Source organism: Monodon monoceros, unplaced genomic scaffold (genome assembly GCF_005190385.1).
Source record: "Monodon monoceros isolate NGI ecotype Baffin Bay Population unplaced genomic scaffold, NGI_Narwhal_1 Super_Scaffold_14, whole genome shotgun sequence".
In the NCBI taxonomy this organism is placed as follows: domain Eukaryota; kingdom Metazoa; phylum Chordata; class Mammalia; order Artiodactyla; family Monodontidae; genus Monodon; species Monodon monoceros.
The window spans coordinates 71,851,581-71,865,695 of record NW_021703770.1 but is presented as its reverse complement, the minus strand read 5'-3'; the positions used below and the strand labels follow the sequence as shown (position 1 = coordinate 71,865,695).

Sequence of the window (14,115 nt, the reverse complement as noted above, 5' to 3'; positions counted from 1 at the left end):
GACTGGTGTGAACCTGCCACTACCAGGGAATATCTCGGTAAAGTACAATTTGATCCTTAGCGCTGAATAAAAATCATGCCTTTAGTGCAGATGGAAACCTGCCGTATCGTGCAAATGTCACAGCCCTAAGAGGCCGCAGGGCGGAAGCTGTTGCCATCCTGGAGCTGCGTTTGACACGGCTGTTTTATTCACTGTTCATCTCAAACTCTTTATCAGCATTTTTAATATCTTTAGCAGCTGCAGGATTTCCTGCTAACTTTTCCCCCTACGCTTGGAAAGCATTTTTCTCTTCATCCTTTACCCATCATTTTATTTTATGTGAAAGTCTGAATGAGTCCCATGGCTTTTATGACAACGAAGGCAGAGTAGTTCTGTTCCTTTCTCTCTGGTTGCCATGTAATGTAACAAGCAGACAGAAAGGTGCATAGCACACAAATGCTGGATTTCGTAGCTAATGGCAACACGAAAACCTGTGTGGTGACCACTGAGGTCGCAGCCCGAGGCGCCCACTCACCCCCTGCCACTCACAACCCCGCCTGTCCCCCGAAGGCAGCTGCTCTTCTGACTTTGCGATAATTTCCTGACTTTTCTTTGTAGTTCTGCTATTTTTGAATATCGGGGTGTGTGTCCACAGTATAGTTTAGTTTTGCCAGGTTTTGCACTTTATGTAAAGGAATCCTACCTCTTTCTCACTATTTATTGATGGCACTGGAGTCACTCCCACATTTTGGCTACTATGAACAAGGCTACTGGGAACGTTTCTGTGCTGATTGGTGCGAGGGTACGTGAGTTTCTCTAGATGTGACCAGGGGTGGCTTTGCTGGATCACGGGTGTATGAATCTTCAACTCCACGAAATGCTGCCGACTTAATTTCCAAAGCTCTCGTCCGGGTTAGACTCTCACCGGCAACGTACAAGGGTCGGCAGTGTTCCATTTCCTGACAGCACAGTGGTACCGGGTAGATGTGGGCCCCAGGTCGGCACAGCCCGGGTGGGGGGTCACTCAACACAACTGCACTAGAAAGGAGTCTGCTCTGTCTCCATCCTCCGAGGGACCTTGAGGGTATTGTTGGAGACAGGAGCTTTACAACTGAATTTCACTGATGCTCAGAAAAGAGCCCAGGAAAGGAGCTGCAGGAACTGCCCCAGCTCCCCTGCCAAGGGACCGGCACTTACCAGCACTCAAGATTGTCAGACTTGGTCATTTTTGTCTTGCTGGGTGGTGGTTTCTCCCTGTGGCTTTATTTGCATTTCGCTGATTACTGATTAGATTGAGTTTCTTTCACAAGTTTGTTAGTCATTAGAATTTCTTCTTTTTAAAATGCCCATCCAAGCTTTTGCCTATTTTTCTTATTGATTTATAGGAATTCTTTATATATTCTGGACACTAGTCTTTTGTCAGTTTTATATGTCAAAGAGGGTATATTTTCTTGTTACGCCTTGCTGTACTTTACCATGGATATATTGATGTAAATGAAGACCTATTTATGAACTCTTAAACAAATTATAATGGAAACTTTTTGATTCAAATGTAATATTAAAAGGACTTTTTGGGTTTTTCTGCGGTACGCGGGCCTCTCACTGTTGTGGCCTCTCCCGTTGCGGAGCTCAGGCTCCGGACGCACAGGCTTAGTGGCCATGGCTCACGGGTCCAGCCACTCCGCGGCATGTGGGATCTTCCCGGACCGGGGCACGAACCCGCGTCCCCTGAATCGGCAGGCGGACTCTCAACCACTGCGCCACCGGGGAAGCCCCTAAAAGGACTTTTGTTGGTGGGATTTACTTTAAATTTACTCTTTACAGCCATGAAAGGTCGTACTGTTTGTAATTATGCATTGAGATGGAAATCAGTTTAATATATTCATAATTCCATTATTTTGTGTAGGTTGTGGCTTGTGATAATGAACTAGAACAATATTTTGTCAGCTTTATATTACTGTCTTATCCACATGTTCCCACGCTTACTTTATTTTATATACTGCATTCTTCATTTTTCTGTAAGGCATGGAAAGCTACTACTAAGTACAAATCAAAGGAGAATATAAAAGGAAAAGTTTTAGCAGAAAAAGCTGTATTAATGATAAGAAGAAAAATCACTAACTAGAGTTGACTGTTAGCTGTAAACTAATACTTTTTTTTACCCATTGGAAGGTGTGGAAATAGAAACATACTTCCTTTTCTTTTAAAAAATAATTCCTTTTGTAAAAAAAGAAAAAAAAAAGGAAGATATATACTCATTCACAAATTTAATCAAAATAAAAGAGGACAAAAGAAAGTCAAAGCTGCCCCAAATTCTGCCACCCAAAGACCAATCACCATTGTTGATTTTCACTGAACGTAAGCTGTGTATTTGCTAATAATCGTGTGACCTGAAAAGGGACTGGACATTTTCACATCACCATTCCTTAGACTTGTGTCTTTCTTGGGGCAGGTGCTATCAGGCTGTAAGCCACCAAGTAGAGGTGAACTGCAGGATGACTCGTGGTGGTGACCAGCTGCCACTTCCTCCCTCCTCACCCTTTTTTGTACTTCTAAGAGAACTATGGAAACAGAAAGGAAAGGAAAGGGGCATGTGATTATCTCTACTTCTGCTTTCCAAACTGAGAAAAAGCTTTCCCAACCACTGAGAAAAAGCTTTCCCAGGAGAAAATCAAGCTTGAACGTAAGCACATCATTGAGGCAGGTCCCAGAAAAGCGGTGCCTTGGGGGAACTAGGTTAAGTAGGCAGTATTTCCCGAAGTACGTTCTGTGGGGTGTGAAAAGGTACACGAAGAAGTGTTCCGGGGTCAGCAAGTGTGGGGAATGCTGCAGTGAATCGACTCAGACAGGCATCTTCCCTGATGGACTGTCACACTCACGCTGCATCTCCTGGCACAGCGGGTGGGGCGGGCCGTGGTCCCCAGACAGTTCAGCCCAGAGCCCTTCGTTCACGCAGAATCCAGTTCTCTTTGAAAACTTTGGGAAATGTTTATTTGACTCTAGTGTATTGTTTGTACTTTAAAGTTAGTACATTTTTTTCAAGTGCAAAGCTTTTTCTTTTCTGATTATAAAAATAATACATATTCATTGCAGTAAATTTGGTAAAGAGTTAAAGGTATGGTGAACAAAATTTAAATCACCCATAATTAAGCCAGTCCTCGGTGTATTTTGGTGTATTTTCTTCCAGACCACTGTCAGGGTTTGTGTGTACGTAGGAGTATATAGAGCTTTGGCGTGTGTGGTTTTTTGGATAAAGAACATTTTATTAATTAGAGAAAATGGTGCAGTGTATAGATGGAGCTTTATTTTACCATTGTTTTATAAAAAACCTTTTGATTTCAGAATCATCCTAGGGATTTTTTGGTAAAGATAGTACAGAGAATTCCCATCTACCCTTTACTCAGCTGCCCCTAATGTTACACATACAGGTTTTAGATAATGTTAACACTGTAGAGTTCATAGAAGTTTCTTCTGTCTATAACTAAATATTCTTCTAAGTCTGCATGAAGTTTTTGGTAAATCACGGCCTCCCTTCTTTTCTCTCCCTAGGTTACTATAACAACAGTACCAAAGTGGCTGTAAAAACCCTGAAGCCAGGCACAATGTCTGTGCAAGCATTCCTGGAAGAGGCCAACCTCATGAAGACCCTGCAGCATGACAAGCTGGTGCGGCTGTACGCCGTGGTCACCAAGGAGGAGCCCATCTACATCATCACCGAGTACATGGCCAAGGGTGAGCGCCACCCGCCGGCACCCATGCTTGTGAAGGCCGGACCCTCAAAAAGGAAAACACCTAAACGTTCTGAGAAGACGCAGATACTTCCAATTGTAAAACAGCAGGCTCACTCCCAAAGCATCAGCCCGTATAGGAAAATGAAGCCTTTTCATAAACCACCGCACTGGAAGTCATCTGTTACAAAATGGATCTGTCGTCTTCCTAGTTTCTCTGCGCTTGTCTCCACATACATATTAGCTCCAAGAGTCGTACCCCATACCTAGTCAGCCCCCAGGATAAGTAAATATGGATATCAAGTAAGAGTATTATTGTTATAGGTTCAAAATGTGAGTTCTCAAAATTTCAAAACCAGTTCCATTTCCTCTTTAGCGTCATCTAAATGTTCAGGATGTCACTTCAAAATGTGAATATTTTTAAAGCTTGTCAAGGTCAAATTCCTGTGTCATCACAGAATCCCTGAGGAAGAGGTTTCAAGCTACCATCTTTTCTCCCATTGTTGTCACCTTCAGATGAAGGATCTTGAATCACCATCCTTCTTCCTCCAGTTCAGTAGAAATACTAATAAACTGCTAAGTGATTTCTAAAGAATCTTCAGAAGGAATGAAGGAAGAAGAGACACATAGGCCATAATCCAGAATTAGCAATGTTCTCCTGCAGAATGGAGAGTACAGTGTATGTCATAGCTGAATAGGTTAGATAGGTGATTATTACATTTTCTTATTTAATATATGTTAATATTTCAGAATATTAGTCCCTCAGAGTCCTTCCAATAAAGAACATTGTTTTTAAAAAAGCCCAATTGCCTGTGGCTTAGGTTGCTACAACCCAGAAACCAGGCTCAGGATCAGACATTTAAGCAGGAGTTCAGTAGATACTTGTTGGATTAATTAATTAATAATATTTCTTAATCATAAATGTAAACATGAGTTTCTCCGGATAACAGTGCCTACCTTGTATTGAGCAATTACTATATGTCAGACTGCTCTTGGTGTCTTCCCTGGGGGATCTCACTCAATCTTCCCAGCAGTCTGAGGGCTAAGTACCACTGTTCTGAGTTGTGGATTTTTTTAAAATTTTTTTTAACTTTTAATTTTATATTGGAGGATAGTTGATTAACAGTGTTGTGTTAGCTTCAGGCGTACAGCAAAGTGATTCAGCTATATCGTACATATACACGTATCTATTCTTTTTCAAATTCTTTTCCCATTTAGGTAGTTACATAATATGGAGCAAAGTTCCCTGGGCTATACAGTAGGTCCTTGTATCCATTGTAACCTTGGACAGTAGGTTATCCATTTTAAATATAGCAGTGTTCGTTGTGGATTAATTGAGCGCTTGCTACCTGCCAGCCCCCTGGCATGTGCTTTAAACCTGTCCTCCCGCGGACTTTGATGGAGCTCCTGGGACCTACCCTCTTGACACGGACTCAGATGAGGTACAGAAGTTGCCCAAGCCTACCCTCAGGTTGGCACTATAAGTTCCAGAAGAAGAAGGAGGTCGTGTTTTAGAGATGAAGCCCCAGGAAGCAGGAGACTTTGCCTGTGGGCACGCGCCCCTTTAAGTAAGGTCTCTTTCCTCCAAAGCGCAGTTGGTTCATCAAATACTCATTGGGCACCTGGGGCATGGCTGAGATCCGTGCTGGACACGGAGGGCAGTAGCCCAGCTGAGTGGCTGCTGTGGACACAGGCAGGCCGCCTGGGAGGACTGGCTGGTTTCTGTCCCAGGGAAGCTCTGGAGATCAGGTGCTGCAGGTCGTGTAGCGTGCTGGCAGGTACGAAGTGCTCAGTAGCAAGAAAGCAGCGTCCGCCATCACCTTTTCTTACCTGGAGCTCAGGTACATTTCACATCAGGTCAAAGGAGACAGGTTAAAGGGGACTGGGTTTGACCCACGTCAGGAAAAGGCGCCTGTGACCACACAGATTTACAAAGCAGTCGTTTTGCGTGGTCCTCTCGCCCCACCCTGCCCTGCCAGTAGGAATGATCTTTTGAATTTTGTTTGGATTTTTTTCTTGTGTGTTTGAACTACACTAACGACCTTCCTCTACCAACAGGCAGTTTGCTGGATTTCCTGAAGAGTGACGAAGGGGGCAAAGTACTCCTTCCAAAGCTGATCGACTTTTCTGCTCAGGTGAAGTATGAAAAAACCGGCATGCTGTAAGTTTGCAAAACCTCCCTATTTCAGACTCGGGATGGAATTGGACTTCCAGGGAGAAGGCCTTAGCGTCGTGTTTCCCAGCAGCGGTGATAACAAAAAGATCTCCCAAAGGATGTGTCTTTAGAGGCGGCAATGGGTGTTTCCCTTGGAATGTGTGTGCGCACGTGTCGAGTGTTGACTTGGATGCCCTTGTCTCCGACCCAGGTCCACCTCTTTATACTTGTATTCATTTCTGCACGAGAGATAGGAACAGCACGACTGAGCTGATCACTTTGCGGGCATTTTGGAGAAGAACTCCACAGGGTGGAAGCACAGCACCTTCCAAGTGCTGCATCTGTGGTGTTTAAGTTACTGATCTAAAGTACTGACGCTTTTAAGTCCTCAGTATTCCTGACAACAGAGGAACTGTCTTCCTTCCCTCTCTGCCCCCTTTCACTCCTTCTTGTTGGGTGTGTCTTTAGGATTCTGAGAAATACTCATTTATAGCATTTCTAGTACTAGCCTAAAAGTTGCCGATTTGTTTAGTTTAGAATCACATGATGTTTTCTGAAGTGTATTTAAGAGGAGAGGGAAGTTACCCAGAAACCCAGCCCTGTGCCTGGCGTCGCAAGGAAATGCACATTTGCATGTTGCCAGCTACTGACTTTGCAGGGTTTCGTTGTGTCCGTCAGTCATGTTCAGCGATTTGCTTGTCTCTTGATATTGGTCATGGGTGGTTCATGCTGGGAACACCACGTACCATAAAGCCCAAAGGAGCATATGAGAGGTTTTTCTAGAAGTTCTGGGAAAGGGGGGTCGTTATGGTCTACATTTCTTGTGCCCATTTCTTCCTCAGACCCTCTTTTAAAACTTGGGAAATTGATAAGGCCTTCTTGGGGAGATGAGGCTGAAGGAATGAGTTAGTCCACGGGTAAAGCACTTTGAGGAAGACCCAGAACACATGCTGTGTGGCAGAGTATCAGGGGCAGAGCCGGAGCCCAGCGTCCTGGACTGGAGCTGGTGCCGAGGCTCGGCCACTTGGTAGCCACTGTCAGGAAGGCCTTTGCCTCCTTGCGTCAGTGTATTCGCTTGTCCTAGGGGCACGCTCGTTGCTGCTTCAAGGGGATGTGCTGAGGGTTAAAGTCAAAGCTTGGGTCACTCTTGGCACCGATGAACGAGGCCCTCCGCTTGCCCTGTTGGATGCGGCGTTGAGAGGGTGTGGTAAAGGTTCCCCAGAAAGGGAAAGGGGCTGACAGGGGTGTGCAGGAGCGGGGCCCGTGGCCTGGAGGCCTGAGTGGTCATACCCGCCCCAGTCCTAAGGGTCTGATCTGTGCCTACCGTTCTGTAGGGTGGAAATTAGCATGTCGGGGCATGTGCTACACCTGAGTAGGACTTCATCTTGTCATGTGAGCATTTTGTATTTGATTTTGTATAGCTTATCTCATAAAACCTTGACATCTTTGGAGGTTTTAAGGTCCAAGTCAAGGCCTCCGACTCTAGTCTTTAACTTTTAAATTACTTCTATTACTACAAAGGTTAACTTTTTCTAACAGAAACGAGGTGGGGGGGGGGGAAAGTTGCTTTTTAAACCTTCGTAACTCGCAAAGTCAGTTATCACAGGGCCTGGCACTGACCGTGACCTTCAGGTTGTAGGTTCCAGGAAGGGCCGGGTGACTGCCGGGTACAACATCTAGTTTTAAGTGCAGGAGTGTTGAGTGTCCGTGGAGAGGCAGCTGCACTCAGAAAGGCCCTGGCAGGTGGGGTCAGCACGAAACTCATGGTCTGTACAACAGAATCCGTGTCCTTTCGAGTCCATCTTTGTTCACGGTGCAAACCTTGCCCAGACTCTTCCCCAGCCCTTCCTTCAAGGGGGAGCGCGTGAGACCTGCTGCCCCTTAATTATCATGTTTCATCTGCTTGTGGCTTTTCTTATTATAATATTGGAGGGGCCTGCACCTTGGCAACCAGGGCGGGACCTGTGCGCCCGGTCTCAGTCTGAGCTCATATACCACACACATCTGCTGCCCGTTCACCATGCCCACTGCCCCATCCCACTGGGATACCACCTGTTCCCTTTATGACTGGCAGTAACCAACACTCCTCCGTCTTCATGTGCCTTTCTGAAATGATCTCTATACAAAGAAAGTCATCTCTGAATTTTTTCTCCTTTTCTTCTCCGTCCTGTGCCGGTAATTAACATTGTAGCTTTCCCATAGTGAATAACTCAAGAATAGTAAACATGAATAAAGCTGGCCCAAGGTGATATAGGACAGGGACTTCCCTGGCGGTCCAGTGGTTAAGTCTCCGTGCTTCCAATGCAGGGAGCGTGGGTTCGATCCCTGGTGGGGGAACTAAGATTCCACGTGCGTGGTGTGGCAAAAAAATAAATAAATAAGAAGGTGACACAGGACACCCAGATACCTAATAATCCAGCCTTTCCTACCCCTTTTCTCCACTTGACTATTTAGAGTGGAAGTAGGGTAAAGCAGAAGAATTGCTGAGTCCATGTGGTGTTTGAACATTAACAAAGTGTAAAATACGTTTACACTTTCCTTTTTCCATTTGCATTGTCGGTAGCATCAGAGATTTGGGAAACTGAGTGTTCACGAGAAACTGTAGTTCAATGCAGCAGGTTGTCCCAGTGGGAGACTGAGAGTAGAAATAAACCAGTTGACTGACTCCCAGCTCCAGAAGAATAAGGAAATGGGGGAGATGGGAGGGGGGAGGGGTATGTGAAGGGCAGCGCTGGGACTTTTCCCAGACTCTCCTCTGGCCTCTTCTTCGCTCTGGCCACCACCTACTTCCCCATGCTTCTTTCCCCTCCCTATTCTCCCTTAGGGCCCATCCAGACAGGAAGGAGGTGAGGGCACGTGATCGTTCACGTGAGAGCAGATTTCATCACTTCCTGTCTCAGGATGAGTTCTGAAAGGCTCTTCGGAGCCCCAGTATAATCCACACGCCCCAAGCCATGTCTCAGGCCACACCCGCCTTCCTCTCCACTTAATGGAGATTAAGAAATCCCAACTAAATCAGCCCTATCCAGTGCCTTCCTTCCTGTATTAAATGAAGCCATCTTGGCCTTTTTGCGCTCAAGTAGGAAAATGACCCCTTTGCAAAGCAAGTTTGATAACTTCAGAGCAGAGAGACTTTGCCTAATTCCCTTCCAGCCGTTGCCTCATGTGAGAGAAGAAAAATGAACCTGGAAAGAGGAGGGGGTGAAATCTGTGGGAATTCCCTTCAGCAGAGGCAGAAATGGAATCGTAGACTTGTCAAACGGAGAGGAAGAAAAGTGGGAAATTCGCACTTGCAATATGGAAGTCAGATAAATGATGTTGTAATTCAGGCCAGGGAATCAAAGCATTTCTTGGTCTCTGGAGGCAACATCCCTGACGTATAAAAAGTACCAAAAACGAAATGAACAATTAGGTGTGAGTAAAACCGTAATAAAAACGGGAGAATCAAAGTTGTTGTTATAATCATGGCAGCAAGTAACATTTCTTTAACTCTTTCTAGATAATAAAACACTTCTGCTTCCATCATTAAATTTGAGCCCAACAACCTTGAAAGCATTTGTGTTGTTATTTAATACATTTTACAGATGAGGATACATTTTAATACATTTTACCTTGGACTTGCCCAGGGTTACAGAAAAGTGGTTAGAATTGCTGGGCTCCATCCTGGTTCCTCTGACTGTAAATAACTGCTTTCCTCTGTGCCCCACTGTCATTCCGTGAGCAGAGTTGCCCCTATGATGATTTTGCACCTGACACTATGCTGATATGCACTTTGCCCTTTTATGGATTTTGATTATCAGAATTAATAACGTCTTTAGCATTTTTTTTCCCCAAAAATCTCTATTACCAAGATGTAGATTTTTCTATCACAAAGTGGTCACGCTCAAGATACAGTTTGCCCCTTAGTGTTAAAGTTTAAGCCACGTTTAAGTTGGAAATTGGGAAAGCAAGGCAGGTAGGATACCTCAGTCTACCATCATGTGATTCTCGGCCAGTTTAGAACAGAGGCCTTTGACATCAGAGCTTCTGGGTCTGCCCTCATTATGGTATCTACTGACCAAGAAAACAGCATATAGCCTGGGGATCCCTTGTAATAAATCTAAGTTGGAACCCACCAGTCTGTTGGCGGTAAATGGGGTCTGAAGTGTCTGGAGGGGGCTGTCCTGGGGAAGTTTCTGGAGTACTTGCCAATGAGTGGGTCTCCTCATTCTGTCTGTTTGTAAAGAATCTAAGAGATAAGTTAGGATCTCATTGGCCAGCTCAAGGCTCCCCTCCATACCTCCCCCCACCCACAAATAATGTCATAATGAAGCAACTACGTTATTTTCAAAACCTTTATTGGTATTAACCTCTAATTAATAGTGTCATCACATTTAATCTAGCTAAGCTGGAGGAAGAATCACATCAAAGCGCTGGATCAGGTTCAGTGGCATGTGGAAACTCAGGTGACAGACTTGGTTTGCGTCTCATCCGGGAGGCTGGGTCCCCTCTCCACCTCATATTTGATCTCCCCTCTTTACACGGGAATTCTCATACGTGACTCTAGGGAGGCCACGTTCTCAGCTCTTCTTTCAACCACAAGACCCTCCTCCCGGGGAAGCGGCCAGCACTGCGGAGACAGTTAATTCCACAAAATCGCCTGAGCCGGGTCCGCCCTGCTGAGGGGTCACACGGCCATCAGGACACGGTGGTCCCTCGCTGCGTATCATTGAGGAACCACTGCTTGGAAGCCATTCCCAATGTAAACCGTCTTACAGACACGGCGGTTCTCTCTTTCTACACAATATGAGAAGTATCAGTGTCATTTTGTGAATGGAGCCATTGATGATGTTATTGGTGGAGAAAGCATTGAGCTGAGAGTTGGAAAACCTGCTCCAGCCTGGGGAGAATCATCCCTTTGGCCCTGGGGTCCTCCTCTGTGATAGGGGGTCACCAGTCAGCTTTCCTGTTGCCTCGGCTCTGATGTTCTACGACTAAGAAAATCTCCTCCTACTTAAAATATCTGTGTCGATTATCACCTAAAAGTTAAAATGAATGCTTCTGAGTATGTTCAGAGGATGCTGATATAAGATTTTGACATTGCTCTAAATAAAGGAATATGAATGCATCATACGAATGTAGTACCCGGGTGACAGGCATGTAAATCCTCTATTATCTTTTCTGGATAATGAATTTTATGTCTAAGACTTAAACTTCAGCCATGAAAACTTACAAGATGGACAAATGAAAGTGGAGTTACTGTCAGCATTGCAAAACTGATCATACGCAGCTTCCTTCTGAAAAAGTTGGAAGAATAGGAAGCTGTCATTTTAAAAGAGCGTAAGGGCTTCCCTGGTGGCGCAGTGGTTAAGAATCCGCTTGCCAATGCAGGGGACACGGGTTCGAGCCCTGGTCCAGGAAGATCCTACATGCCGCGGAGCAACTAAGCCCGTGCGCCACAACTACTGAACCTGTGCTCTAGAGCCCACGAGCCACAACTACTGAGCCTGTGCTCTAGAGCCCTTGAGCTACAACTACTGAAGCCCGCAAGCCTAGAGCCCATGCTCCACAACAAGAGAAGCCACCACAATGAGAAGCCTGTGCACTGCAAGGAAGAGTAGCCCCCGCTCGCCACAACTAGAGAAAGCTCACACGCAGCAATGAAGACACAACGCAGCCAAAAATTAAGTAATTAATTTAAAAATAAAATAAAATAGCGTAAAACAGGAACAGTTTTTTTTTTCTGTTAGGCAGTTGGGGTGTCTGGCATATTTAAACAGAGGAACCACGACTGGTTGTTTAACATAGCAGAAAAGGCAGAAGAAGTTATTCTTGCTTTAATTTTGACTGGAAACCTTTCTAGCACCAATAGGAAGCTTTCAGCTCATGTCCAGGGGGAGGTGGTGGGACTTCTGGTCTACGTGCCAGCCCTGCCTCTTATCTGGGAATGATTTTATCCAGGCGTGGCGATTTCTGGTCAGCATGACTATAAGTCACAAAATAATTTCCTCTTCAAATACTCATTTTGGAAGCCTGCAAGGCTAGAACCAAAGTAGTTTAGGAGCGGGCAGGGCTCATTACCAGATGCTCTTTTTTTTTTTTTTTTTTTTTTTTTTTGCGGTTCGCGGGCTTCTCATTGTTGTGGCCTCTCCCGTTGCAGAGCACAGGCTCTGGACGTGCAGGCTCAGCGGCCATGGCTCACGGGCCCAGCCGCTCCGCGGCATGTGGGATCTTCCCGGACCGGGGCACGAACCCACGTCCCCTGCATTGGCCGGCGGACTCAACCACTGCGCCACCAGGGAAGCCCCACCAGCTGCTCGCTTTTAAACGTGGACGTGAACGCACCGGGGTGGGGGATGCAGAGTCAATTCAGTTGCTCTTTGTCTTCAGCGCCTGGCTCGCACTCTCCGTGCTCCCCTCACCCTCTCGGTACCGCCCCCCCCCCCCTTTCACCACAACGCGTGCTGCGCACAGCCAGGCGTGTGCCAGGGACGGGATGAGCAAGGCGCATGCCTGCCTCAGGGAGCTTCTGGCTTGGTGCAGGAGGAGAAGTAGCGGGGAGGCAGCGGGCAGCGCGCTGCGGACATGGCCGGGGCGAAGCGAGCCGCGCTGCCGGCTGCCTTCGGAGCCCGAGGCGCAGGGTGGAAGCCAAGCGGGGCGGGGGTGGCAGGAGGGCAGGCCTCCTGGGCGGTGAGCCTCGGAGACAGGGCCAGCCCTGCCAGGCCGGGCAGGGGCGGATGTGGGGAGGCGCTTGTGGCTGAGGGAACTTGGCGCTAAGGGCGCAGGAGAGGGGTGACGGGGAGTGGGGCCCTGAGAGCTAGACGCGGACGTTAAGGAAAAGCGGAAGCACTGCCAAGCCCTGGGTTCTGTGGGAGGGGCAGCGAAGTGCTTGGTAGGTGACCGAAGAGATGTACGTATTGGAGAAAAGCGAAAACTGATGATACTCAGCAGATGGCCTCTCGGGAGTTATACTTTACCTTTGAGGAGTCCGAGGGTGCTGTTTGCATCTACCGTAACGTGCACTTGGGCCTCCCCGCTGGCCTCTGACCGACCCCCCGACCCCCGACCCCGTGCTCGCTGTAGAAACCACAGGGTGCTCTGCTCCGAAGATACTCTTTGGTTGCTGACTTTGGTTTGGTCCGCTGTGTTTCGTAAACCTGAGACCGGGAAAGGTGGAAGGAGGGGGCGGGGGCGTGTCTGTGCTCCAACCAAGCTCATCTTTAAAGGCAACACCGTGTCGTGGGCAGGAACCATCCTGAAGCTTTTCCAGCAGAGCTAGATTTCTCAGCACCCCGGCCTCCTCCCCACCCCCGTGTCCCCAAAGCAAAGAGCACTTTGGCCTGGGAGCCTGAAACCTGAAGAGGCTGAGTCCGGAGAGAACTGACCCCCCCCCACCCGGAGGCTGCCCCGCGTTGCCCAGGAGGCGGCTGTGGGAGCCCAGCTGCGAAGGCGGGCAGCTTACTTCTCATCCTGGGAGCGATGGGGGCCCGTGAACGTCTAAGCAGGAAGGCGATGCGCTGAGATCCGCACGCCCTGCGTTGCCCCGGGCACAGCAGTTTAGAGGAGGGACCGCGGCTGGAGCCCGGGGTCCCGGGAGGGGGGTGGGCCGAACGGAGCCCCGCCCATCTCAGGTGTGCAGGAGCGGAAAGCGAAGGCGACGCCCGGTGTCTGGATGGGCAGCCGAGCGCCTGGCCCCGTGGACGCCGGGATTGGGGGCCGCGGGGGTCGGTTTTGCTGTGGGGATTGAAGTGTGGGACACCCAGCTGGACATGTCCCAGTGGGCCAGGGACTTCACTGCGGTGCGTGGGCTTGGAAGCGCGGCGCGAGCTGAGAGGCCCCAACTCCTTCCCCGCTGTCACTCTGACCCAAGTCGAACACTGTCTCAAGACGAATGACCTTGTAGCTGCCGAACTAGCCTTGGGCTTCAGCTCTGCTTCTTCCAGAGCCCGTCTGTCACACAGCAGCCAGAGAGCTGCTCTAAGACCTCTTTTTTTTTTTTTTTTTAGTTTTATTTATTTAGTTTTGGCTGTGTTGGGTCTTCGTTGCTGCGCACGGGCTTTCTCTAGTTGCGGTGAGCGGGGCTACTCTTCGTTGCGGTGCGTGGGCTTCTCACTGCGGTGGCTTCTCTTGCTGCGGAGCACGGTCTCTAGGCGCGCGGCTTCAGTAGTTGTGGCACATGGGCTTCAATAGTTGTGGCCTGCAATCTTCAGTAGTTGTGGCTTGCGGCCTTCAGTACTTGTGGCTCGTGGGCTCTAGAGCACAGGCTCAGTAGTT

At 47.9% G+C, this 14,115-nt stretch overlaps 1 protein-coding gene across 5 annotated transcripts in view; it reads left to right on the top strand.

Annotated features, from left to right (window-relative positions):
• The window catches only part of LYN (LYN proto-oncogene, Src family tyrosine kinase), a 111,254-nt gene that overhangs the window by 71,974 nt on the left and 25,165 nt on the right, over positions 1–14,115 (top strand). For all 5 annotated transcript variants that reach the window (XM_029222772.1, XM_029222769.1, XM_029222770.1 and 2 more), the window contains exons 9-10: positions 3,529–3,711; positions 5,766–5,842. In XM_029222772.1, coding sequence (XP_029078605.1) covers positions 3,529–3,711; positions 5,766–5,842 — 260 coding nt within the window. The remainder of the gene's footprint in view (positions 1–3,528; positions 3,712–5,765; positions 5,843–14,115) is intronic.